Source organism: Mustela putorius, unplaced genomic scaffold (assembly GCF_011764305.1).
Source record: "Mustela putorius furo isolate JIRA1106 unplaced genomic scaffold, ASM1176430v1.1 tig00000460_pilon_pilon_pilon, whole genome shotgun sequence".
Classification (NCBI taxonomy): domain Eukaryota; kingdom Metazoa; phylum Chordata; class Mammalia; order Carnivora; family Mustelidae; genus Mustela; species Mustela putorius.
In genome coordinates, this window is record NW_025421389.1 from 24671738 (window position 1) to 24697411 (window position 25674).

At 54.8% G+C, this 25674-nt stretch overlaps 1 protein-coding gene across 3 annotated transcripts in view; it reads right to left on the minus strand.

Moving 5' to 3' along the window:
• Positions 1 to 1677: 1677 nt before the first annotated feature.
• Positions 1678 to 25674, minus strand: part of ZBTB16 (zinc finger and BTB domain containing 16) — a 182866-nt gene continuing 158869 nt past the window's right edge. For all 3 annotated transcript variants that reach the window (XM_045080512.1, XM_045080513.1, XM_045080514.1), the window contains exons 5-7: positions 14252 to 14422; positions 9195 to 9362; positions 1678 to 7205 (exon numbers count right to left, since the gene is read on the minus strand). In XM_045080512.1, coding sequence (XP_044936447.1) covers positions 6976 to 7205; positions 9195 to 9362; positions 14252 to 14422 — 569 coding nt within the window. In that variant the 3' untranslated portion in view covers positions 1678 to 6975. The remainder of the gene's footprint in view (positions 7206 to 9194; positions 9363 to 14251; positions 14423 to 25674) is intronic.

The window sequence follows — 25674 nt, forward strand, 5'->3', positions numbered from 1 at the left end:
GCCCCTATTCACTCACCTCCTCTCCCCCAGAGCCCACACCACAGCGACCCCAGCGCAGTGCCTAAGCCCCAGCTTTGATGTCCAAGAACAGAAAACGGCGATTAAATGTTGTTTTAAAGAGGGAGTGCTCACTGCCCTCCCATCTGTCAAGAGAAAGCTGAGGCCCGAGGGGGAGGGGTGTGGGGGAGGGGCCGAGGCCTGGGGGACCTCAGAGCAGGGACCCGGGGAAGAAAGGGATGCACGCGGAGAATGGGGGCAGAGACTCAAAACCAACCCAAATATATTGTTGGCAAAGGGTGGTTTTCCAAGAGAAGCAATATGGGGAGAGGGAAAAGAATGTGGCCCAGAGACACAAAGGCCAGGAGGAACCTCCAGAAAAATAATGGGAAAAGACAAGATTGGAGGAATAGAGATGGGGAGGAGGGGAATGAAAGAAAAGAACAGAGAGAAAAGGAGAGAAGACCGTAGAGGAGCCAGCGTGCACAGCGGGTCGAGCAGGCACCACCGAGCCGTCTCCTCCTCCTCCTGAGAAGGTCGCCCAGTGGGGGCAGGGAACCAAGGCTCTAGGTGGTTCTCTGCTGACCACCCCCGGGTCACGCAGACCTCAGGCCTGCCCCCACCGCTGAAAGGCCAGGCTTCCATTCCATGTCCACACCCCGAGTGGGCAGGTTAGGCCAAGCCAGGCCTTCGGGGCAGGATGTTGGGAGAGCCCCTAACGCCGGGTCCGGCAGCCCTTGGGGCTTGGCACTGGGCTCTGCAGAGGCCACAACAGCAGTCAGAGCTCAGGGCCTGGGCCTGGGGGAGGGGCCGGTTATTTGGGCTGGAGCTGGCTGGACAGGCAGGACAGCCTCAGGCCCAGGTGCGGGGGCCAGAGCATCTAGAATTAGGTGGAGTTGGTTTTGCAGGTCCAGATAACCAGGGCGACGCTGCCATCCCCAGGGAGAGGAAGGAAGGAAGGCCCCGAGAAGAAGCCTTGGCCCAGGGACTGGGAGAGAAGCGGGACAGCCGGCTTTTTTCTGCAACGGTGATGTTAGGTTTGTACCCCTCCTCCCACCTGTTCCCTCCTGTTCCCATCGCCTTTCTCCACCGGGCCGACGGCCACAGACCCACGGACCTTCTGGTGGAGAAAGTTCGGGAAGAATCGACAGAGTTTCTGTAAGGGAGAGGGCGCTGCCTCTGGCGCCCTGGGAAAAGCAAACCCGATTTGCCGTCAGAAGACGCAGATGCAGCTCGTGACCCACTCACCAGCTGCGAGATCCCAAGCCAGGTTCTAGCGCCAGCGAGTTCCTCGGCCCCCTGAGGGCAGGGGCTTGTCTGTCCCGTTCCTGCTGTGTTCCCAGGGCTCCCAGCAAGAGCTGGTGGGAGCTGCGGCGGGAACCCGAAGGAGCAAACGGGCCACTGCTGACTTCAGACCTTGTTCCAAGGACCAAATCACAGTGCACAGAATGCTATTTTTAAACTGAAAAACTTCAGAAAAAGATGTCGTGGAGCACGTACGTGCTTCATAAATATGGCAGAAAGGGCCACATAACTACCCCAGAGCTTCCTCTGCCCTCATCCCCAGCCAGAAATCCCAGTTCCTCTAGCGTTAACCACCCAAGAAAAGGAAGAGAAGACAAAGCAGTTTTGTTTTGTTTTGTTTTGTTTTTTTTAAAAAAGGGGACACTTCAAGCCAGAGACAACTGAATTAACTTTATTCTCTTCTAACTGCAGATTCAAGGTATACAACTGAACATTGCTATTTTTCTTATGAGACTTATAAATAAAAATACAAAAAATGTTCACTACAAAAAAATCTACTGTTAGTAGGATGTAAAAAATATTCTCTTTGCTATAGAAGGCACAAACTTCACTTAGTGACACATGGAGAGAGAAAAAAACCTGCAGCAGTAAATTCATTTTTTTTCCTTTTTTTTTTTTCCTTTTTAAATCTTGTCAGAAACACTGAAATTACAAAGAAACGCATCAATCTACACGAAACGAAGGCAGATGCGGAAAAGCTGCGACCAGGACCGCACAACGTGGGGTGGGGAACGGCATCAGGGGACGAGAGAACAGGTAGTAGGGCTGGCAAGCGAGACCGGGGGTGGGCAGGATGGGGGCTGGGCAGAGAGGGGCGGGGCAGGGGGCTGGGGTGGGGCGGAAGGGGGAGAGAGATTTGTACAAAAAAGTAACCGGGTAAAATTGAAGAAACGAAATTGGGCAGCCTCCTAAAATTAGGCTAAGAGGAGGTGCTGAGGTAGACATGAACTAGAACATCCATTAATTAAAAACACTATTCCGTAATACAGAGCGATCGGACTGGCACTTGTGCTGTCACCACATAAGACAAGCCACAAAAACAAACAAATAACAGAACATAACACCCAAACCAAAAGGCTTAGTTTTGCTTGGTCCAGCAGGGCAGTAGAGCCCTCAGTGCTATAATTTACATACATATATATATATATATTTATCTTTATATATACGGGTCGGATATCATGGCGCACCACCACGGCTTCTTCACCTCACAAAGATCATGCATAACACACTACTGTGAACGAATGCCAGGACACACACCAGGAGGCTGGTACCCTGTCTGCAAAGGTCCTGGGACGCCGAGGACCCCGGGAGGCAGGGCGGCCAGCTCGCGGGCCTGCGGGGACCCCGCGCCCCTCTCTCCCCACCCTTCTCCCCTGACCCAACCTCCCTGGTCTGTCTTGCACCCCTCTCCCGGCCGGCCCTGCCTTTTCCTCCACCCATCAGCACCCCTGAGCTGGGTCGTCTGGCTTTTTCCCCTCCTGCTGAAATATTCAGGTAAGTGCCGCCAGGAAGCTTCAGGAAGGAGGAAGCCAGTTGGGGGTAGAAAAGGATAGAACACAGGGCTCGGAAAAATGAACAGAGTCGGATCTTCTTCTGCTTTTCTGACATCTGGTGCCCCCATCTTTCACCCTTGGGGGTTTTTTTGCAGGGAACTGTCTACACCTCTCCCCCCCCACCACCCCCAGCCCTCTCCTGGACAGAGTCCGGAGGCCGCCCCACCACGGGCTCACTCCCCTGCTAGGAGGTAAGCCAAATGGCCCTCTCACTCCGGGGCCTTAACACCCCTGCAGCCGGTGGGACCAATGGCATCCAGAAGGGTACCATACACTTGTGAAAAAATGCAGCAGTTTTGTTTTGTTTTCTACACACAGAGAAACTGTTCAGGCACGAAGATTAAACAAGCCCGCATTGCATCCCTGGATTGTACTGGATCACTGGGGCCCCCAGTCTCCCCCCCCCACCCCTGCACCCCAGATCGACCTTCCCGCTATCCATGGCCTCCTCCAAAGCAGCCCAAAGCAGCAATGATATTTACTATTTTATATCTCTCTCTTGCTATATATATATATCTCTATATTTGTCTATCCTATATACACATAGGATTTTAATGCTTTGAATGAATGAAGGAGTGACTAGGGAAAAGATCACATGACGGCTCAATGTCACCGAAAGCGTTAAGGGACACGCCTGTAGGGGCTGAGCACTGGAAAGGGACCACTAACCAGCTTGGGCTCTCCAGGCTGGAGAAGTTTCGCTACGCTGGGTAAGGCAGCAGCAAGCAGTACGGTAGTCAGCAGTTCACGGCTAAAGGCAGCGGCTGGCCAAGGGGCCAGAGGGCTGAAGGAAGAGGAAAGTAAGAACACTCAGCTCTCACCTGGGGAGACAGCACCTCCACCCTCCCTGGTCTCCCCGGGCCCCCTGATCCAGACCCATCTCAAGATTCCACATGCTTTTTGACCTTTACCTCGGCCAGGAGGCCCGGCTAAGAAGGCCTTGGCAAGGTCTGAAGGATTTTGTCTTTGTGAGTAGGAACCTAGGAAAGAGGCACGCTGGCCTTCCCGTGGGACGTCGAGGCGCCTCGGAGGGGGAAGGGAGAGCGAAACCAGCACGAGGCATCTTCCTCCCCGTATCCTTCAGCTACCTTCAAGGCTATCCACCACAGCCTTGACCCTCTTTCTTTACTTCCTGGCTAGGGACGGTGGGGGCAGACACGGGCTCACTTAGTACCATCCAATGCTGCAACACCAGATTACAACAATACCGTGTGATGAACACACAACCACACACAAAACACACGCACACACACGTACAAAGGGATATTTTGGTGGTGGTGGTGGTGGTGGTGGTGGTGGTTGTAGTGGATTTTTTTTTGTCTTTTTTTTTTTTTTCCTATTCACATTACAAAAGGAAAGGGCAAGGTCTTGTAGAACTGACGAAGGAACTAACAAACATTACAAAAATATTACAATTTGTTAAATATTAGCTCAACCCTCTCAGCTTTTATGAATAGGGCAGGAGACCCAGGCTGCGTGGGAAGGGTAGGGGGCAGAGAGAGGTGTCAGCTAGGTCTATGGAATTATTTGATTTTTTTTTTCCCCCCTTCCCCACCAAAGTTGAATGATAGCTTGCTGTTAAAATATTGTTTTCTGGGATTTACAGATCCCCTGAGGGCCAGCAGTCCCCTTTCTTCCCAGACTGGGGGAGGAAGCATAGTGCATACTGATTTCTTACAGACGGCCCCTCCCCCAGGAAATTTCCTTCTTTTCACATTATCAACATGACAACTGCTCTAGTCACATATTTCAACTTTTTTTTTTCCTTTCCAAAGCTCTAAGTCATTATTACAATTGCAAAATAGCATCTCCCCTACCTTATCATCCCCAATCAACAGTCTAGTGACAGAGTCCCCCCAGTTCCTATCCCGCCCACCCCCCAACACACAATTTTTAAGGCCTTCCGATTTGGTGGGCGAGATTGCGGGGGCTGGCAGGAGGGCTGGGACCAAAGGACGGGGTGGGGGTGTTCACAGCAGCACCCATCTCTCTGACTCCCTTAGAGCCCTCATGACCCTTCTCCCCAAAACCGCTTCCCAAAACCACTTTTCAAAACCCAAGATAAAAATGGCAGCCACAACTTTCTCAGAGAGAGAAAGGAAAGAACACACACACACACACACACACACACACACAGAGACAACTCTTACAAATAAAGCGTGAGATGAAACAGAGGGCCCATCCCAAAGTGAACACAAATATTGCAAATGTGCTTTCCAAAATTCAGGGCAGGGAGGCTGGGGAGAAGGGGAGGGGTAGCAGAGCAGCAGAATGGGAGGCATGAAGGGAACAAAAGAATGGAGGAACATAAGAGGTAGCTTTTAGAAAAACAACACCCCTACCCTCATACAACAAAACAAAGCCAGGCTCATCCCCACCCAGCCCTGAAGAGAGACCAATTTTGGCAATGAGCAAGCACAGGGAGGTGGGCCCACAGGGTCGCCAGGAGCTGAATAATACAATAATACGGGCCCCTAGACTCTAAACCCCCAGCAGATTATAAGAAAGGTGGGATCTCCTCCAGGATGTTTTAGGCTGAACCCTTGCTGGGCGCAGAGGACTTGGGCCCTGGGCAGAACCAACAGTGGCTCCCGGGTGCACCCGTCACACCCTCCGCTCCGCCCACCTTCTGCTGAGCCCCGGCTCTGGCGCTCAGATCCTGAGTACTGCACTCCTTCTGTCCAGCTCCTTCCAGCGGGGATGGGGAGGGCTGAGGCCGGCGGAAGGCTATGAAATCAACTCAATTTACACAAGAAACAGAAAAGAACATCCTCCCTATTTCCAACCCCCAACCGAAAAAGAGATACAGGGGTTAACAAAGCTCATGAGGTCACAAAAAACTGAGGTAATTCAAGTACAATGTGCTAACAGGGGAACAGGGGACACAGAAAAGAAGCAAAACAGAACACAAGGGCCAAAGCGCTTTCAACTCCTCCTCCTCTCCTTCCTCCTCCCTGTGGACTGGGGGTGGGGGGCCCTGAGCGCCAGGAATTCTGTGCCGCTCTCTGAACCAGGGCTGGGGTCCCCAGTACAACTCAGCAGCCCTCCCCCCGCCCAGCCAGCTACCCTGACCCCTGGACAGGGGGTCCCCTTCTCCAAAAAGGGCATCCATATCCTTCCCTTAAATGACGAGTCCTTACATGGATTCCTTCTCCTAGGGACTGAAAGTGGGGTTGTAGGGATTTGTGTTGGTTTGTTTGGTGGGACAGTATATACCTAGTTAATGTTTTCCCATTTTAGAAGCAAAAGCAGCTCAGCAGGAACCTCGCTCAGGGCAGGGCTTGGCGAGGGTGTTCTCAGAAAGCTGAGGGCAGCAGGATGGGGAATCTGGGAGTCAAACCCAGCTTCCCCACTAGGGAGAGACTGGGCGAGGAGGAAGATGCCCCCCCCCCCGTCCATGAGGGGCTGGGGGCCCTGTGCTTGGAGGACAGGAGTCACTAGGAAGGCAGGGAGCAAGGAGCTAGAGAGGGACAAGAGCCAAGAAGCTGCTGGAGACCTTGAGGGGACACTGTCATGTGGCAGAATGGAGGCGGGGTGGGGGGTGCTGTGCAGGGGAAGCAACAGATACACTGAGTGGTAGGAAGGGAAGGAGAGCTCCTCCACCCCCATCTGCCCCAGCAAACCAGAGCTGCCATGTGACCGGCCCAGCCCACCACCTGCAGGCCCCCCCCTGCCCCCAACCCTGGGGACAGGCGGATTGTTGGGCTCCGACCAGAGGCCCCCTTGCCCCCTCCCCTGCCTCCACTTCTGGACATCGGAAGGGGATTCTGGATGGAGGGACGAGAAAAACATACCACCCTCTGAACTGAATAATCCCCTCCGCCCCCACCCAAGAACACGAGGCCAACCAGAGCCCAGGCAGAGAGGAGGGACAGAGGGGGCCCCCCTAACCCCCCGGGGAGAGGCAGTGGCTGGGCATTGGGTCACCTGGAGCCCCAGAGAGAGTCCAAGGCCAGACAGCTATCAGGTTTCCTTTTCTTTGTCTCTTTTTTTTTTCCTTTTTTTTTCTCTTTTTTTCCTTCCTTTTTGTTCTATTTCTCTTTTGTCGCCCAGAGGCTCACAGACTTCACCCACCAGAACGCCGCTCCCCTGGCTGCCCGCTCGCCGCCGCGGGCCCGCCTCACACGTAGCACAGGTAGAGGTAAGTCTTCTCTATCCTCCAGTCAGGCGGGATCTCCTCGGGCTTGTGGCCCTTCATGTGCTTCTGCATGGAGGACAGGCTGGGGCAGTACTCAGTGCAGATGGTGCACTGGTAGGGCGAGGCGCCGTTGTGCGTGCGCAGGTGCTTGATCATGGCTGAGTAGTCCCGGGAGCGCTGGTGGCATAGCTTGCACTCGAAGGGCTTCTCACCTGGGGGGGGGGGGGAGAGAGCCAGTGTGGGGGGGGGGGAGCCATGAAGGCCTCCCTGGGGGTGCAGGGGGGTGTCTAGGGGGGACCCTCATGCTTGCTGGGGACGTCGGTCCCTCTAGTTCAGCGCTTTCCATGAGAGCCCTCCGTGAGGATGGACGTACCACTCAGTGCGGCAGCCACTGGGCCATTGACCCACCGGGCCCCTGCGGCGTGGCTAGGGTGCCTGGAGCTGCGGGTTCCATGGCGCTTCCCGGTCACTCATCGCACCAGCCCCGGGCAGCGCGCGGCTGCGGCAGTGCTCGCACACCCTTAGCCCTGCCTTGCTCTTCTCGACCCTCCCAAAGGCCCAGAATCTTCCCTTCCCAAGAAAGGACGTGGGGGTCTAGGAAGGGGCCAGTGAGGTGCCAAAAAGCCCCCGGGGATGGCTCTTCAGCACAGTTCTTTCCAGGGGGAATAAGAGGTAGAGTCCTTTTCTGGGCTACGGCTGGTGGGGAGTAGGTGGGTCAAAATGAGGGAACCCCGTTCTTCAAACGTGCTCCTTCTGGGACGGCTACTCCTCTAAGGCTCCGAGAAGCTGCCCCTGGACCCTACCTTCTCGGTGGGGCTAGAAAGGGGTTTGGGAGGGACAGACAGCCTGGAGGTGCCTGGCCACACCCTGGGTGCTCCGCAGCCTCCTCCCAGTTAGAGTCCCCTGGAGCTGAGCAGAGGGTGTGAGGGAACCTTGTTTCGATACAGTAATTAACGGGCCAGCCATCTCGCTATCGATACTCCTCTGTGCAGAGGCCCCAGCAAATAATGAAGTAATGAACAGCCAAAGTGATCTAACTATCGACCCGCTATTTACAATAGTCACCACCAATGCATTTAATGATCCGATCTCTGGGTCACATCCCCGGCAGGGGGCTAAGGAAGCCCCAGCGCTCTGGAAAATGCTCGGAGTGACTCTAGCTGTCAACACCAAGCACCCGAGGCTCCCCTTGTGGTGCAGCCTGGAGGCGAGAGAGCAAAGCTCGGACAACACAGTATCCTCTCCCTGTTGTGTCCTCTGTCTCCCCCTCCCACCCCTGAGAGTGTGCACATGGGTGCACACTCTCCCCTCAGCCAGTGGCCAGCGGGACCTGTCCGAGGTCACGTCTCCCCCATCCTCTGTCCACTGGTTGGGACAGCTGCTCCCCTGACGGGAGGAGGCGTCCTAGTTTGCTGGATCCCACTACCTTCCACTACCTCGCATCCTCTTGGGAAGTCCTTCTGAGTATCTACCTTTCTGCCCCGCCAACCCGCAGCATGCTGCCGGGAAGGATGTTTAAAACTGGCTCTCCAGAAAGGAAGGATTCTGTAGCATTTGCCCATGGCCACGTTATGACCACTCCCCACGTGGCAGACCGGAAGCAGCTGAGGGGACGTCACTGTCCTTGGAGTCGGGAAGATTTGGGCAGGGTGGCCTGTCATGGGCAGGTGGCCCCAAGTTGGGCCATGCTGGACCCTGAGGCCACCTCCACTTGTTTTGTCCCCAGACCCCACACTAGATCACATTCTTTTACAGAAAAAAGAACGTGCAGGCCCTCTGAAGGGGTAAACATTATACACGTAGAGGGGTTTGTGTATACCTCTGTTCCTCTGCTCCCTGAAAGCTCAGCCTGACTCCCAGCCCAGCCCTCATCCTCGCCTAACTCGGTGCCCCCCAGACCCAGTTACAAGAAGCTATGCCAGCCTTTGCCTTCTGTCACCAGGCCAACCTGACCCCAATCAGGGACTCTCAGATCGTTGTCCTCTGTGAACTATGGGCATAGCTGCCTGGAAGGCCAGTGTGCGGTGATCGACTAGCAATGTCTGCAGCAGCCTTGGCCCTGGCAGAGGCACAAGGGCCAGCGTGCTCACCTTTCCCAGAACGCATTCCACTCCTAGGCTCAGCCTCGCACCATGCTCCCCACCTGCCCCGGACACCCAGGTCCCGACGCCAGCTCGGGGGCCCTCCCCGGTCCCCCGTACCTGTGTGCACCCTATAGTGCGTCTCCAGCTGGTGCTTGAGGCTGAACTTCTTGCCACAGCCATTGCACTCATAGGGTTTCTCGCCCGTGTGGATGCGTTTGTGGCTCTTGAGTGTGCTCTCGTCCCGGAAGCAGCTGCCACAGAACTCACACTCATACGGGTGGTCGCCTATGGGGACAAGGGGCTGAATCAGGGCCTTGCCTTCCCTGCGCCCCCCCCTCCGGGAGATAGCAGGGCGTGGAGAATGCCTATCTTCACCACCATTCTCAAAAGACAACATCAGGACCCGTGGCCCCTTCTGGCCTCTGGTGTGAACCAGGGAGTGTGTGTGTGTGCACACATAAGCATATGTCACTGTGGCCCAGGCCTCGCCCATGGGTCCAGAGCCAGTCTCAGGAAGCGAGAGCCCGACTGGCTCCAGGATGAACAGCCGGCCCCCGCAAGGGGAGAACAGACTTGTACACTTTGGCACCTTGCCCCCCAGCTCCCTGTGCTACCTTCTCTCCCTTTCCTGCAGGTCAGGGGCAAAAGCCATTCCTGCCTGACTGACTCCCCTACCCTTAAAAACACCCTTCCAACTTGGGAAACTAGAAGATACCGCCCCCAAACACCTTCTGCTCTCTCCCTGCTCCACAGTTTCAGCAGCTAAGCCCTCTGCCTGATTTCGTCCCCGCTCGCCCATCAAACTCCTACTCATCCTTCAGGGCCCAGCTCTCACCTCAGCATGGCTTGGAAGCATCCCATTAGTGCCACCAACCTGGGCATACTGAGTCACTTTCTTCTGTCCCAAAAGAGAAGAAATGCCTAGCATGATGTCATTTTAGTAGTAGGATGCCTTTTATGGTACTTTCTAATCAAAACGGCCCCGTCCGTGGGCTCACTACCGTCTAGGAACCTTACACACATCTTATCATGGAATCACTGCAGTAACCCGATGAGAAATGCAGCATTCTCATTGCACAGTGGAGAAGCCTGAGGTGCTCAGATGGTCTCCACGGTCAAACAGCTCGTAAGCAGCGGAGTCGGGACTCAGATCTGGTTTCGGGGCCTGGACACGTGATAACCGATCAGATGGCTAAGTGACACGCTGTCCTGTTTCTCCTGCCATGTGCACTGTGCTTCTAGGACGGAAGTGGCTCAAGGGCAAGAAGGGAGTCTTGTTAATCCTGGTTCCCCGGGGTACGTAGCACAGGGCTGACCCAGGGCAGACGCTCAGGAAAGGGTGGGTCGACAGAGCTTGAAGCTCAGGGAGAGCAGCAGCCCCTGGGCCTGGAAGCTGGGCCCATCAGCCTCCCTTCTGTGCATGGCACTAGCCAGGCCCCTGGAGGGTGAGAGGCTGGGGTGGGGGGATTCACCGTCTTTTGCTTTGTACCCAAAGTGGAGGCTTTGGGGGCTGAAAGGTGAGGCCTTCAGCGACTTATTTATTACAGGAGTGAAGGCAGAGACAATAAAGATAGATAGATCACCCCAGACTTTGTTCATGAATATTTAAATATCGCTGATTCGTCTTGTCACTGTAATTACAATTTCTCTGGGCTGCATCTCCAACAACCACAGTTTATGGTAAAGAATGGCCCACTGTATTTCACTTGTCCCTCCGCAGATGTGCGGGTCTGCCAACCGTGTAATGTCCTCTGCATTTCATACATTTTCTTCAGCTGCTGAAGGTTTAAGTCATCCACAATGACCTACGTTTTTTCATTATCCCCGTGTCAAACTGCACTCGTGCCTGGGCATAAATTGTCCTTCTCGTTATAGACTCGCATGCCTGTGCCTTCACTTCCTCTTTAAAATGATATTTTACTCTCTTGTCTCTCTCCTCCTCAGGCCGCCAACCCAACTCCCCACCCCCACCCCGGTCTCAAACGCAGGCCCCTGTCCCCACATAAATTCTCATCTCTTCTGATGGCTCTGAAGGGTTTTTAAGGCTCTGTGGGGAGCGGAAGCTGGGGTCGGCTCACCATGGGCTCTCCCTCTCTCTATGCAAGAAGCTCCGAAGGCAGAGCAGGGTGGGTGGGAGCACTTGGGCGAGGAGTCAGACGCTCAGAGTAGAAGCGGAGGAGCAGAGCCAGCCCCGCAGTTCGTACCCATCCAGGAGGCACGCGTAGGTCTGGGAACAGACCAAATCCTGGGATTTTCGGCACTGCTCTCCCTCTCTCTCTCCTAGGGCTGTGCAGACCGCCGGGTCCCCCAGCCAGCCCCACCCAACCCCAAGGGGAGTAGAGGTCGGTGCAGACCCTGGTCTTCGTTAGTGGTGTGTCTGTCCCAGCGAGGGTCAGTCTGGGCGGGCCTGTGGCTCACCTGCCACTCTGTCTCTCTGCAGACGTCTGAACACACAGCCCCTGTCTCACATCCGACTCCCCCTCCCTGCCAAACTGGCAACGATAACGACTTTAATCAAGGATTCAGTATCCTCATTAAGATATAAATAAATAAATAAAACAAGGGCCATGTGAGATTTCCAACGAGCGCCGGTAATTAAAACGTACATCGGCAGCCACCCGGCTGGTGGGGGGCGGGGGGGGTGGTGGAGTGGGGAGCCACCGTCTGTGCCCTCCCCTCCAGAGGGGGGCCCTGAGAGTTTAAAAAACAAAGGGTTAAGGCAGAGAGGTTTGTTTGATCCGATTTTTATGAATTTAATTATGAAGTGGATCACAAGTTAAATGAGTTTAAATAGGAAATCTCCAGAGTCAGCCCAGGGAAAGGAGTCAAAAGAACTTAGAAGGAAAAAAAAACACACACACGCACGCGCACACACACAGACTTTGAAGCCCGACGAGCACCTGGCCGAAAATCCTCACCCTGAGAGTTAATGGTGTCAGTGTTGCCACAATGTACACAAAACTGGCTGCAGAACTCAAAATCCAATTTGTGGTATGTTGATTAACTCTGTAGCCTCTTTAATGAGCTTGACATTAAGTGCAGGACAAACGAGACTAATTAGAGGCCCTCTGGCCTGCCCAGTGCATCTGTGACCCCAGCGGCCTAGCCTCACCTGGTGGTTTCCCTGGCACCAGCCAGACCCCATCTCGGCCGTTCTTCGGGCCCCTCCCTGCCAGGCCCTGCTTGAGCACAGCTGAGAGTTTATTATATGATGAGCCGTGTGAATCAGGGATCCATCAATGCCAAGAGCGCGGCTGGACTAACCTACCAAACACAGCTGCCGATGCTAAACACCCAGCCCCGGCAGCAACCGGGCCAAGAACAACGGAATAGTAATGAGGCATTGTGTGGGGGGTGGGCTCGGCCTGCAGAGGGCTGGTGTGCACGGGGCCTCAACAGGTGTGAAAATCGATGGGGGCGAGCACAGGCGCGCGGGGCCAGCAGTGTGCTCCGCGTTTCCTGGATTATACAAGTCCTTCTCCCCAACTCAGTCTGCAGAGAGCCCCTCCCCACAGATCCCGGCCAGGACTGGCCCGGCAGCAGGGGCTGTTTCGAGGCCTGCACTCCTGGAAGAGAACGCGGGCAGAGCAGGGCGTATCCTGGGTAGACTCTTGGCAGGTTGGAATCTTTCCAGTCCCGTGGAGCCAACTGATTTGATCTAGCAGCCTGCTCAGAAGCAGCTGGAAGGTGACTAGCCACCATGTTAAGGCTGAACTTGGGGACCCAGGTGGGGGGAATGTGAAGACCTGAAGGGAATGTGCACAGAGGCACTACAGAGATGACACCCCCCTTAGCCCTTCTTGTCGGGCCCTACCCGCTGAGACCTCCCCTTGTCTTATGCCAGCAAACCTCAATGTTTCCAGCAAGTCAGGTGATGCTTAAGGCGATGCATGCTCCCCCCCCCAACCCGAGTGAGTGGCACCAGAAAGTGCAAGGCCAGGCAGGCTCCTGGAAGAGGCTGCATGCTACTGGGAGGGGATCTGCTTGGTCCACAATAAGTAAAGCACCCCTGCCCCGTTAGCAGGGCGTGCTACCTAGGAAAGGTCTGGCCTGCATACTTAATCCCAGAGCTGTGATGAGACCCAAGAACGAGGAGAGAGAGAGAGGGTCCTACCACTCGTGCCTTGAGGCACATAGATTTGATACTCTTCCCAAGAGTCATGTAACCCTGTGACAGACCCCGATAGGGAGTCGGCCTCTGTCTCCCTGGCCCCATCCCGTGCCCCAGTCTCACGCCAGACCCAGGACAGAGCACAGAGAAGTCTCAGTTCTCAGAGAAGTCTGAGAACACAAGCTAGGCTTAGCTTTCAGGGCGAGGACACAGCAGTCCCACTCTGCAGGGCTGAATCGAAAACTCATGCATCTGAAGGGCAGAGACACACGCAGGCTCAGAAAGGGACACTCCTTTATCCATGTGCAGTCAGTGAAGACTCAGTTTTGTCATAGGGAAAGGAATGAATTTAAGTCACCCAAAACAATCTGCCTCCTGGCCCTTGGGGTCAACCTAGGGGGATGGCCGCAGGGACGAGCCAGTACCGGCCACAGGGCCCAGCCCCCTTGGCTCACAAGTACCTTCCTCCTCCATCACTGGCTCCTGGTCGATGTGCCCTCATCGTCTCCCCTAATCACGGTTAATGGACAAGGACAGAAAACTTGCTTCTGTTATTTCAGGGCAAGCAGGACCCCTTCCTAATATTTCTGGGGCTGCCGTCAGGCACGCGTGTCCATGCGGTGAAGGCCAGGGAGAGGCGAGGGCTGTGACACAGACAGCTAGAGACCAAGTTGGGTAGGCTTTTTTCAAAACGTGTTTTGGGTCCACCCTCATCAGAATCTCTTGGGAATATGGGTCCATCATGTTGCGCCTTGGGTCCCTTTCTATATCCACGAAGTCCAAGTTATGGGGGGGGCGGGGCCCTAAGAGCCTGCATTGCTGAAGAACTCAACATTCTGTTGAGCACAGAGAGACTGAGACTCACAGGTCCCCTAGGCGGGACGGGGAGAAGAGCTAACACTTACCTGCGCAATGAAGCCCCTCCACGCCCCCACCTTGAGCAAAGGAGGGCTAGGTCCGACCTGGACTGACCCCTCCCCTGTATGTCCCGGGAGGTGAATCCAGACACAGATTCCTGGCTACTCGGCTCCTGCCACCCCCCTCCCCGCCCCAGGGGGCTTACCTGTGTGTGAGCGCAGGTGGCGTTTGAGGGCGGTGTGGCTGGGGAAGGTGCGGTTGCACTCACTGCAGATGTAGCTGCGCACGCCGGCGTGGACCTCCATGTGCTGCTGGAGCGCACTCTGCGCCTGGAAACGCTTCCCGCACAGCAGACAGAAGACGGCCATGTCCGTGCCTGTGGGGGACAGGAGCAGGGACAGCCTCAGGACAGCTCCTGACTCATCCGGCGGGAGCAAGCACCAGGGGCCAGGGTCAGGGCTATGCCTGTACTCCCCCAAGGTCAGGGGCGAACCCGAGGCCAGGCCACGCAGCATCGAGGGAGCACCTGGTGTGTGGCTTCAATGGTGGACAAACTCAACTTCCCTGTCTCCCTCACGGCGCCTAAAGTCTAGTGGGAGAAAGAGGCAATCAAATCCGTCACAATGACAAAGGTGAGGCACAGCTTGGCTGTGTCAACGGCAGGGTACCAAGATGGCGCATGTCAGAGGGACTTTTCGGAGCCTGGGATGGCAGGTGTGAAATCGGGGTGGCCTCTGTGGGGGGGTCACAATCACAAAGACAGCACGTGCCAGCCAGAGGTGGAGTAGAGCTATTCTGAAGTCCTATCTCCAGAAGGCAGGCTTGACCTCCTCACCGCTCAGGTAAGGCAAACAGGGCACGGGGACTACGCAACTTGCCCGAAGTTCTGCAGGGTTCAGAAGCTGCCGTCCAGCCCAGGCCACTTGGGTCTGCATCCTCTCCAGAGGCTAGCTACAGATCCAGTTCCTTTAACCAGTTCTCCCTGCACCGATGCACACATCTTAAGAGTCTCTTCATTCAACAATGATTATTCTAGTACCTTCTGTAAGAAGGACTCCCTTTGGGACACTGGGGATCTAGCCCTGGAAACCTACACCAAGTCTCTGCTGTCAGCACAGAGGTCCCCCAGCACATGAGGCCATGAACACTCTGGCCTGGAAAGAAACGCGTTATCAGAGGATCAGACAGAAGAACAGCACAGATGGCGTGGGGGACATGGAGGGGAAGCCAAAGCAGCAGGCAGGGCCAGGCCATAAAGGGGTCTTGAAAACCACGGGAAGACATTTAGGCAGCATCTCAAGACACATGGGCAACTGTCAGAGGATTTTAAGCTAGAGACTGGCATGAGATTTTCACTTCATTCTGTCTGGTCATTCTCTGCAGTGATCACAAGCACAGGTCCCTGCCCCGCGGTACCCTACAAAGACAAGCTTCCAACCCCATCTGCTGTCAACCATCTTTCTGATCCTGCTCTGGAGCCACAGCCTCTCTGGGCGCAGCAGCACAGCCGGGGAAGCATCCACACCCACCATCTGAGTCCTCACCAGGGGCTCACTGCCCACCATTTTGGATCCTACTTCCCCAAGCAGGTCCGCTCCTCTCTGCTCCCCCCAAGCTGGCATCTGGTGCTCAGCCCCGCACCACCTGGCCCTGTGCAGAGGACACGAGTGGGAAAGGTGGACAGGCCTAGCATCTGTTGGTGCAGCCCTGAGGGGAGGAAGGGCAGAGCTCTCTGGTCGCTCAATGCGGAATCAAGGAGATCTGGGCAGAAAGTGGGGTGAAGAGAAGGACAGCATGAAGACCTTATTACCAGTCTGGTCCATCCAGGGAGACAGCAAAGGGGTGGCCTGTTCTCCCTGCACGAGTCCCATTCACAGCTGGGTTTAGGATGAACTAGCAGGAAGGCAGACCCTCCATCCCGTTCCTCTAGCCCTCACAGTCACCTGTGTAGCCATGGGTCGCATCCAGGTCCAGGAGAGGCTGAACACAATGCAAAAGCACTGTTCTGCTCCAGGCCTCGATGAGCACAAGGGAAAGGAACCAGTACAGGTGCTTTATCGATGCTGCCATCCCAACTAACACACGCCCCCAACCCCACAAGGCAGGCATTCTCATCGCCCTGGCCATGAATGGGAAAACAGAGCAGTCACACAAGTTGCCTAAGGTCACACAGTCAGAAGAGGCAGAGCTGAGATGTGAGACTGCTGAAGTCTGTCTGATTTCCACCACGGAGCTCAGCCTTGGGCTGCCTGACTATCTGGGCTTCTGGAAGGGACACCATAGGGCCAGTGCGCCAGTTCTCATGCCGCTTGGGTTGGGAGCCCCAGCGCGTCTGGGGCAGCTCCAGCGACAATTAGAAAACCGGGGTGGGGGGGAGCACCGGAAGCAGAGACACAAGGTACAGCTCTCTGAAGCCTTCCCACGTCCCAGGCCAGCAAGAACTTGGGGGAGATACTGGTGTGTCTGGCTGAACCTGGCTGAGGGGAGAGGCCTGCCCGACAGGCGCAGCCACAGGGCTGATGGCAAGCGCTCAGTGTCCAGGACACCTCGGTGCGCAGGCCATCTGCAGCAAGCTCTGTGACATCCCAAGGGCCCCCAGCCCCGGCCCCAGCTAAGCCAGATGTCGAATAGCTGCCTCCCACTGGTAAGCTAGAGCCGGCCTCGTGGGCAAGCTGAGCCCTTCGTCACCCCAGGTGCCCCCTTGGACATCACCTGAGATCTCCAGCGTGGAAGGCACCTGGGTCTGAGAGAGTGTGACATTCCTGGTGGGACACTCCAAGCCTACACCACCAGGCCCAGAGGAGTTCTGTGGGCTGGTGCCCCATCAGCACAGGATGGACTGAGGACACCACAACCCTCAGCTCCTGGGTCTTCCCAGGGAAGCTTCTCAAAGCTGCCACCCTAGGCCACCCATACGTGGCCTAAACTCACGTCGTACGCATCCAGCAGCCTCCATGAACAGTTACCAAGCACAGGCCCTGAGAGGTGACAAGAGGGAGGCTGAGACCAAACAGAGAACTGGGGTCCTGGACAAGATGGGGACACAGACACGGAGACCTGCCAGGGGACAAGACGGGGAGACTCCATGAGAACTGTGGCACTGAGAAAGGAAGACTATTGAGAAGCCAAGGACCAGGAGGAGGGACAAATGGAGAGACCAAGCTCAGGAAACACCACAAATAAGTTTCAAAGCAGGCAGGGACCCAGGATAGCCCCAGAGGGTGGAGATAAGTGGGGAGGGACTGGCCAGGGGAGGGATTCTGAGGACAGGAGTGGGGGGCAGAGAAATGAGGTCCGGGGAAGACAGTATGACGGCATCTGGCATGGGGGCTCCATCGGGAAGCGGGGTGCACCCAAAGTCCCCAGGTGGCCAGCTCTGCACCCTGGCGGCCAGTTTCAAATGAAATCATCCCCCCTTGGGAAGGAAATGCCACCATGTCCCTGAAAGGGTCCCTCTCCCTTTCCTGGTACACCTCACCGGGCTCAGGGGCCCTCCTTGACCACCGATACCCTGGTCGAGGTGCAGAGATGAAAAGAAGGGGTCTCTGAGGCCCTGTATCCATTCTCCCCTCTCCTCTGTTTGGAGACGGACAGCTGAGAAGACAGAAAAATATTTAAAAAGGAGAAGGTGGCGGGGGCGTGGGGGAGTAGAGAAGTGGAGAAGACCCAAGAAAAGCTACTGGTGCATGCAAGCTAAAAATCCAGAGACTAGATTTGAGTTATTAAACCATTTGCTGCCGTTCCTGCCTAGCTGATTGTTCGCATGTATGATGAGTCAGGGCAGATTCTATTACACTGGGAGATTAAGCAAATAAATGCTAGCTTTTGGAAACACATTAAAATGTGGGACTATGGAAATAAAATTATCTAGAAAATTGTATTAGCAATTCATTAGCTGCCATGAGACGTGCGGCTGGGCAAGAGGCCGGGCGGCGTGACGACGCGGCTCCACGCACCGCCCGAGCCCCAGGGACGCCCGGGGCTCCTGTTGCTGCTACAGACAGACCTCATGCCTGATACCACTGCGGAGGTGGGACGAGCCTCCACCGGTAGCAGAAAACCTTCAGGAAATCACCTGGTTGGCATGACACCAGGGAGATTAAAGCAGCCCAGGGGGTTTGGCTCTGCTGCTTCCTCGCCTCGTGTCTCTGACCAAGTCAGTGAACTTCTCTGGACCAGAGTTTGCTCATCCTTGGCTACCCAGTTGTCACTGAGAGCATCAAATGAGAGGTCCAGGCGTAAAGGCTTTCCAAACTATAAAGTGAGAGCAGAGCCCCTGCCAGCCCAGACGCCGCCTTTGTCTGAACGGGAAAATCATCCTCTTACTCTGGGCAGACACAGATAAGTCGTCTGGGTGCGCGGCTCTGGCGAGCAAAGACGGCTGGATCCCCACCTCTGATCCCCCCTTCCAGCCAGGCATCCCTCTACAGCCACGGACAGCCCAGATGGGGCTCATGGCCGCCCTGCGCAACACACGAGCTGAAGTTGCTCTATCAATCCTGGGCGGCTGCTTCCAGAAAGCTGACTCTAGAGGGGGCATCTTGGATGAGTTACACCATTTAGGACTCAATGCCAAGAACATCTTCTTCCTCTAAAGCCCTCACGACGAAAACCCTTTGATGCATTTATTTTTGACATTCAGCTCTGCCTACTAGATTGCAAGCAGGAACTGTTCCCTTCATCTTTATGTTCCCCAACCCAGAGCACAGGGCCTGGCAGAGCGTAGGCACTCGGTAACTGCATGGGGCATCAGAGACTAAGGAAGGAGCTGTGGGACGATGGCAAAGGGCAGACAAGGGGCAGAAGGTGGGGGGGGGCAGTCCTAGTACAGAAAGCCAGACAGCTATAGCTAGAGAGAACCTCAGACCAAATGTAGCCATTACCGGGCACTTCCAGCAGGACTCTCTTTGGAAATCAGTAACACCAAGTGACCCACAGGCATCTGATCTGGTTGGGGCCTCTCGTGTCTATCTGGAAGGCTGGACAGGACTCCCCAGTTCCCACTCTGCATCTGAGCTCTGTGGGTCAGCAGCAAAGACCGAAACCACTGGAAGATGCAGTGAATCCAGCCGACCTCCGTGCTGGCCCCCGAGCGGCGGTCCCGCCTTGGCACGGGGACACTGGGCTTCATTCCTTCCTCTAGAATTCCTTCTAGGATTCCTTCTTCCTCTAGGATTCCTTCCTCTAGGGAGACGGCATTCCCCTTCCTAACTCACCTGCCCCTTCCAACTTCAACTTCCCAGGACTGTTCGGAGGCAAGGACACGTGTTTCTGAGTACGTAAATTCTGCAAAGGTTCTGTTTTGTACCAATCCGGAAATCATAATGTAAACTGGCCACATAAATTAGCCTGGGTCCAAAGGAAATAGTTTATCAGGTCAAGGAACAGCACCTCCTCTGCTCTTCCAAAGAATGAATGGGGGCTCCGTCTTGAGCTGCACTCCAAAGGTGTCTGCCTGACACAGTCTATCACTGGAGGTAACGTACCAGGTTATGGAATGAGATAACCTCTTGAATGAAAAGCCTGGGTCTAGGTAACGTGGACAGGGCCCATGCAAATATCTGGGCTGCCACTTGCCTCCCTTCTGTCTCAGGAGACGGTGACCCACAGCCCATCCCCCCTCCAGCCCTAAGGGCAGCACGGCCCGTTCTGGCTGCAGGGCATGTCCAACTAGCAGACTCTCGATTTAAAACAAGTTTAATTATAGCCAAAGGATGGGAGAAAGCCAAGGCCAGGGTGGAACCTGAGGCAGGAGGGGTGACACAGATCCAGGATATTTATTTCACCGAGGTGATGACCAGGTCTGAAATTATGAGACACAAAACCCTCATGTTTACACCTGTGCCATTTCCATACCAATTAGCTCTTTAATAGAAAGGAAGGAGCAGGATCAGAGGGGTACACAGCTGGAAAAGATGTTCAGGTGCTACACCTTCTTGGAACAAGGCTCTTATTATCTCCAGCATAAGCAGTTTCTTAATCAAAAGAGCAGAGGGATCTAAATATACTCTGGCTTTTTTCAGTAAGCTAGTTGTGACTGCCACGTGTGCGTGTGCTGGACTTCGTGCACGCCTGTGTGTGTCTATGCGTGCACACGGCCCACAGATGGGCTTGTCGGGTCCAACACCTCCTAACCTCACCCAGCAGAAGAACAGCTGCCTTCCCCGCCAGCCCCCCCTACGGTTTTGTTTTTTCTCCCCAGAGGAAGAAAATATCAACTTTAGGGTGGCTGCAAAAACCTTGATTTAAACTGGAACCATTCCCCTTGCACCCCCAACCTGACCCACAAATCCTTCAGACAGGCCTTTCTATTCCCTCTGACCCCTGGATGCCGTTTCTGGCCACAGGCAAACCTGGGTAGCCCCACACCAAAACCATCCTGGAGACTAAAGTCATTCCCCCTTCCCTATCTTTCCCCTTGCTCCCTCCTCTGCCCCTGCCCCCAGGTCATTGTTAAAGAGCACAGAAGAACGGCATCATCCACTGGGCAAGAGAAAAAGACCAAGAGGAGACAAGCAGCCCAAGGCTGACTCACCCCACAGGAAGGCTCTGTCTGCATCTCGAGAGGGTGGAGAAGGCTACAGGTGCGGAGGGAGCAGGGACAGAGAGCCGACAGAAAGGAAATGAATGCCCAGCCGTGACAATGGTAGCGGTGCCTTCCTTTTGACTCCCCGGTACCACCCTTTAGGGTTTGGCTCCTTTTCAAGGGATCTACTGGAGAAAGGGCCAAGAGCTCCTTTGTTAGATGTTCTCTTGGGCACAAGTGACAGGAGCATTTGGGTTGAGCTCCTGAAATCCCAACCTTCTTCAGAGAGCTAGCTGTTTGCACAATAAGAGCCCAGTCTGCCCATACCAAGAAAACGTCAGCCCCATGACCCCTGAGAAAGACAGCTTCCAAGAGTGGGAGACAAGCTCCACTATATCCTTTACTGCTGGCAGCCTCCCTTAAAGAAGATGGAGAAGAGGGGCGCCTGGGTGGCTCAGTGGGTTAAAGCCTCTGCCTTTGGCTAGGGTCATAATCCCAGGGTCCTGGGATAGAGCCCTACATCAGGCTCTCTGCTCAGCGGGGAGCCTGCTTCCTCCCCACCCCCACCTGCCTCTCGGCCTACTTGTGATCTGTCAAATAAATAAATAAAATCTTTTTAAAAAAAAAAAGAAGAAGAAGAAGATGGAGAAGACACCCCAGGAGGCCAGCCTCGAACCGCATCAGTCACCAGCCTGTGTACGGGGGCTTGTCTCCCACATACAGAGTCTCCTGCTGCTGGGACACCTTTAATCATCGGTTCTGTTACCTCTTCTCAGACCAAGCCTAAAGCTAAAAACCTAGTCTTCTTGTCGATGTCAGCCTTGTCAGTTCCAGGCTCCTCATCCAGCCCTTCCACCCCTGTTTCCTTCTTCTGGAATCTTGGAAGGCAGTCTCTAGAAACTTCCACTTCCACAAGGGAAAGGAGGAATGTGAGGGCTTCATACCATGAGCCCATGGAGCAGGGAGTTCTCAATGAATAACCAAAGAAGGGGCGGGGCTACAGCAGCGGATTCAAATGTGTTTTAAGATGAAGCCACGGATGGGTGAGTGATTGCATGTCTCAAGGCACACGCCCCTGTGCACATGTGCGCGTGCACACCCTCTCGGTCTCTGGGGGAATGTGGCTGTACCTTCAGGCAGCAGCTAGCAATGCTGGCTTCCAGAAAACTGTGTATTTGTTTAGCAGTGAGCTGTAGACACAAGTGCATTTCATTACCCGGCACCTCCAGCTACAGTAAACAAATTTGTCAGCTCACTAGCTCATTAAGGTGCACCCCGGACACGGGGGATTTATTGAGACCTGCACAATAAAAGTAACATGAATGGATTTACTAATTTTGTCAATCACTCCAACAAACGAGCCGGAAAGGAAGAGGAACTGGGGGAGGGGGACAAGAAAGGGGATGGAAAAGGTAGGGAACGAAGGAAAACGGAGAAAGAAAGTTGAGTTTGGTTTGCAGGAGAGTGTCAACAGGTGAATAGGAGACCAGATCGGTGCTCTGCTGCTGCCTGGTGACATGACCGCCTCCGCCGCTCCACCCACCTCCCGGCGGGCCCCACGTTCCGGGGGGGTACGGGCCCCTGGCAGAAAGGGTGCCAAGGGCAAACTCGACTGCAAGATGTCAAACGGATGGGAACGTGTGCCTCCGTTCCGCCCTCCCCGGCATCTGACGTGGAAGTAAGGAAGCCGAGGATTCAAAGCCACACGAGGGGAAGTAACTGCGTCCTCTGCACCAGAAGCGACCGGCTGCCTCTCCCGGTACTTCCCATCTGCACCTGCAGCCACTTCCCAGTCGTGTTCCTGAGCCCTTCCAGACATTCCTGAATCCAAACTTCCCCCACGAGAGCAAGAGGAGGAAGCAAAGAAGGAGCCGTGGAGAGAGAGAGAGAGAGAGAGAGAGAGAGAGAGTGTGCGCGCGCGCGTGCGTGCAGGGGGTGGGCTTGGGTTGGGAAGTAAATCCAGAGAGGTATGCAGCCCTCTGGTCTGTAACTTTCAAAATGACAGCAGGACTGGGGCAAAGGTCACAGGGTCCACGGCCTTAAGCACCTCGGCCAGCTGTGGCGGTGCAGCCTGTAGCCCGCAGGACGCCTGCCCGTATAAATCAGCGGTAAGCTGCACCCGCTGGGGTTGAGGACAATGGGCCCACACGGGGGCGGGAGGCAGGACAATGGGGCCCGGCCAGTGCGCAGGCCCGGAACAAATGCGCCCTGGCACCACGGGGGGCCCCCATTTGTGAAACTAATTGGCCCACGATTGAAAAATTGGACCAACTTCAACAGCCCCGAGAGGAAAGGGGCAGCAGCCCGCTGTCGCCTAACCCAGCCCAGCCCCTGGGCCCAGCCCTGGGATCAGAAGCTTCTCACAGGTACTAGCCACTCCGGCGGAGGAGCGGTGCCTTGGAGATGGGACCGCGCAGTGGAGATGGGGCTGGGGAGTAGGGCAGGTGGACAAGCTGCCTTAGGGACCCATGGTCAGCTTTTCCTCCCAGGACTTCTCACTTCCTCACCATGGAAGAGGGATAGAAGATGGGAAAGCCCTGGGGTCTTCAGCCAGAAGGCCTGTGCTCAAGTCCTGACTCAGTGACCAACTTGCTGTGTACCGTTGGGTAGGTGACTAGACCTCTCTGGGTCTCCGTTTCCTCACTCGAAAAATGAATGTGGAAGTAAATGATCCTTGAAAGCTTCTCCCCCTACTCTAACAGTCAATTATCCTAGGCCTGTTGAAAACTGAAAGATTCTTTTTCCCACTAAGATGTAGTTCAGGCATTTCTCCTTCAAAGTCTGATCTGATAGCCCTCTTTTAGTTAAAGAGAATCTCGAGGCTTCCCTGGAAACCACTGTCTTGGGCTCACAGAGGGAGAGTCACAGGTGAGGGAACGGAAAGACCAAACCGTAAGTGAGAATCTGTTGGAGGTCAATCCAGGTCTATCACTCCTAAACCCTTCTCAAGCAGCCCTGTGAGACAGGGCGTTCTCGGAAGATGAGGGAAAGCAAGACTTGAGAGAACCCGGCAGGTCCTTTCTCTCAAGTGACCACGAGTCACCTACTGAGTTCCTTCAGAACTGGCCATCCACTCAGAAGGGCAATCCCTGAGTCACTGGGTCTGAGGGTGCCTGCAGGGCTCTGTGCTGATGGGGTGGGGACAGGGGAGCAGACCTTGCTCTCCCATGCCCCCAACACTGTCATAACAGTGATTTCCTTAGGACCCTGTGCCTACGCGTACCAGGCCCTGGAAGTCTCAACGGTGGGCCTAGAACTTGACGGGAGGGCACTGCAGCTCCACCTGAAGAGAAGGTCCAATGTCCTTATTTGGAGAATAAGTTCTTACCAGGTCTTTCTCCTCACGTGCGTTTATTAGGTGGACAAGATGTTTTCTATGGGGAGTCCATCTCTCCAGTGCCAGGCCTGCCCCGACTCATCTTGAGGCCCCCCCCACAGGGGAGGAACCAGGGCCCAGAAGAGGGGTCTCTGGGAAAACAACAACTCAGCTGGGGTCTTCTTTAACACATCCTGTAACCCCCCGATGTATTCCAGAGACAGGGAGATGAAGGTAGAAGGAGGTCCAGAGATAAAAGCTGGGGTCGACCAGGAGAAACAGAGGCAGACAAAGACCCAGAGACACAGCATGGGCTGGGGAAGCGAGCAGGGGCTGGGGGTACAGATACTCAAAATAAAGTGAAATGCTGATTGTTTCAGAGCCATTTCAGTATCGGATACACATCAGGCATTGAGAAGAAAAAGCAAGCCCACATAAATAAACAAAACCCAACCAAAAAGAGAGAGAGAGAGAGAGAGAGGACGTATTCATTTTACTGACATTTTAATGGTTCCTCTCATCTCCCCCCCAGAAGATGATTACAAATTAAGCAGCTTTTAAACGCTTTTTACTGTCAACAATTAAAAGGAGGCTGGGAGCCTGAGAGGGTGGTGGCCATTCATTCCCACGGTAACCGGGCTATCACAAGCCCGGCAGGCCTTCCCGTACTGTACCTTGCACAATGGCCAAAAAGGGAGAAAGCACGCAGGCCGGTATTTCGGAGGACATGCAGAAACAAATTAAAATATAAAGAGCTCCAGCACAAAGATAGATACCAAGAGTGAAGGCGGGGCAGGCCAGGCTCTCGGGAGGGAGCGTCTTAGCAATGGCAGAGTTAGAGCTCAGCCTGTGACACCTTATTTTGGGCTGCCCTGCATTCGTTTTATGGGGAGAGAGAGAGTTTTATAGGAAGGAGGAAGGGTGGAGGTAGCCTTCCTAGACGGAGAGGAATAAACAGGAGAACCCCGGCGCTCTAGGCCAGGCGTGAAGGGAGGACACACCTGTGACTGAACCTGACCTTCAACCTCGGGCCCAGGTCCACCGACACCCTAGCCCTTCATGACCTGTGCCCTGGCTTTCTTGGGGGCCTCACAGGGAGAAACCAGGTGATCATCATTTCATTCTGGTCAGAGGATAGGATTTTATTCCAGAGTGAACCAAAAGAGCAAATAAAATTTTTTAGGAATGGACCCTCTTCTTCCGCGGTCTACACTGCGCCCCCTGCCCGCCCGAGCCGGATACCACCCATTGCTGGGGTCTTTCTGAAACACCAAACCCCTTGAGTTGGGTCCCAGTCCATGTTTGTGCTAGAACTCTTGTTCGGACTCTTTGGCATGGATACAAAGACCCCAAATCATCTCAGGTGCCTTTGGGAATAACGGGGTAAGGAAAGCTCACCCCCAGGAGAGAGGGGAGAAAAAAAAGGACTGAAAACGAAACAGAGCCGGGCCGAGCCTCACAGGATCCGGCTCCCCGTCTCCCTCCCAAGCTCTCGGGAGAGCAACACGGAAAGTAACCCGAGCGAGCTGGCTCCTCGGGGAGGATGCGCCGGGTCCGTTTCTGTACCGTAAAGTTTAATATGCGGGAGGGGCAACAGAGAAATAAAAGAGACACGTCCCCTTTAAAAGGAAATATAATTTACAGTGTGCAGCCAGGCGGCCCATAGTTTCAATCTCGTTTACTATAGAGAAAACTCTGCTAGCTGTTCTCTATCCCACAAATCCGATTTAATCAGACAAGCCAGCCAGCGTGGCTTGGAGTAAAAACGGATAATTAGTAAACAGAG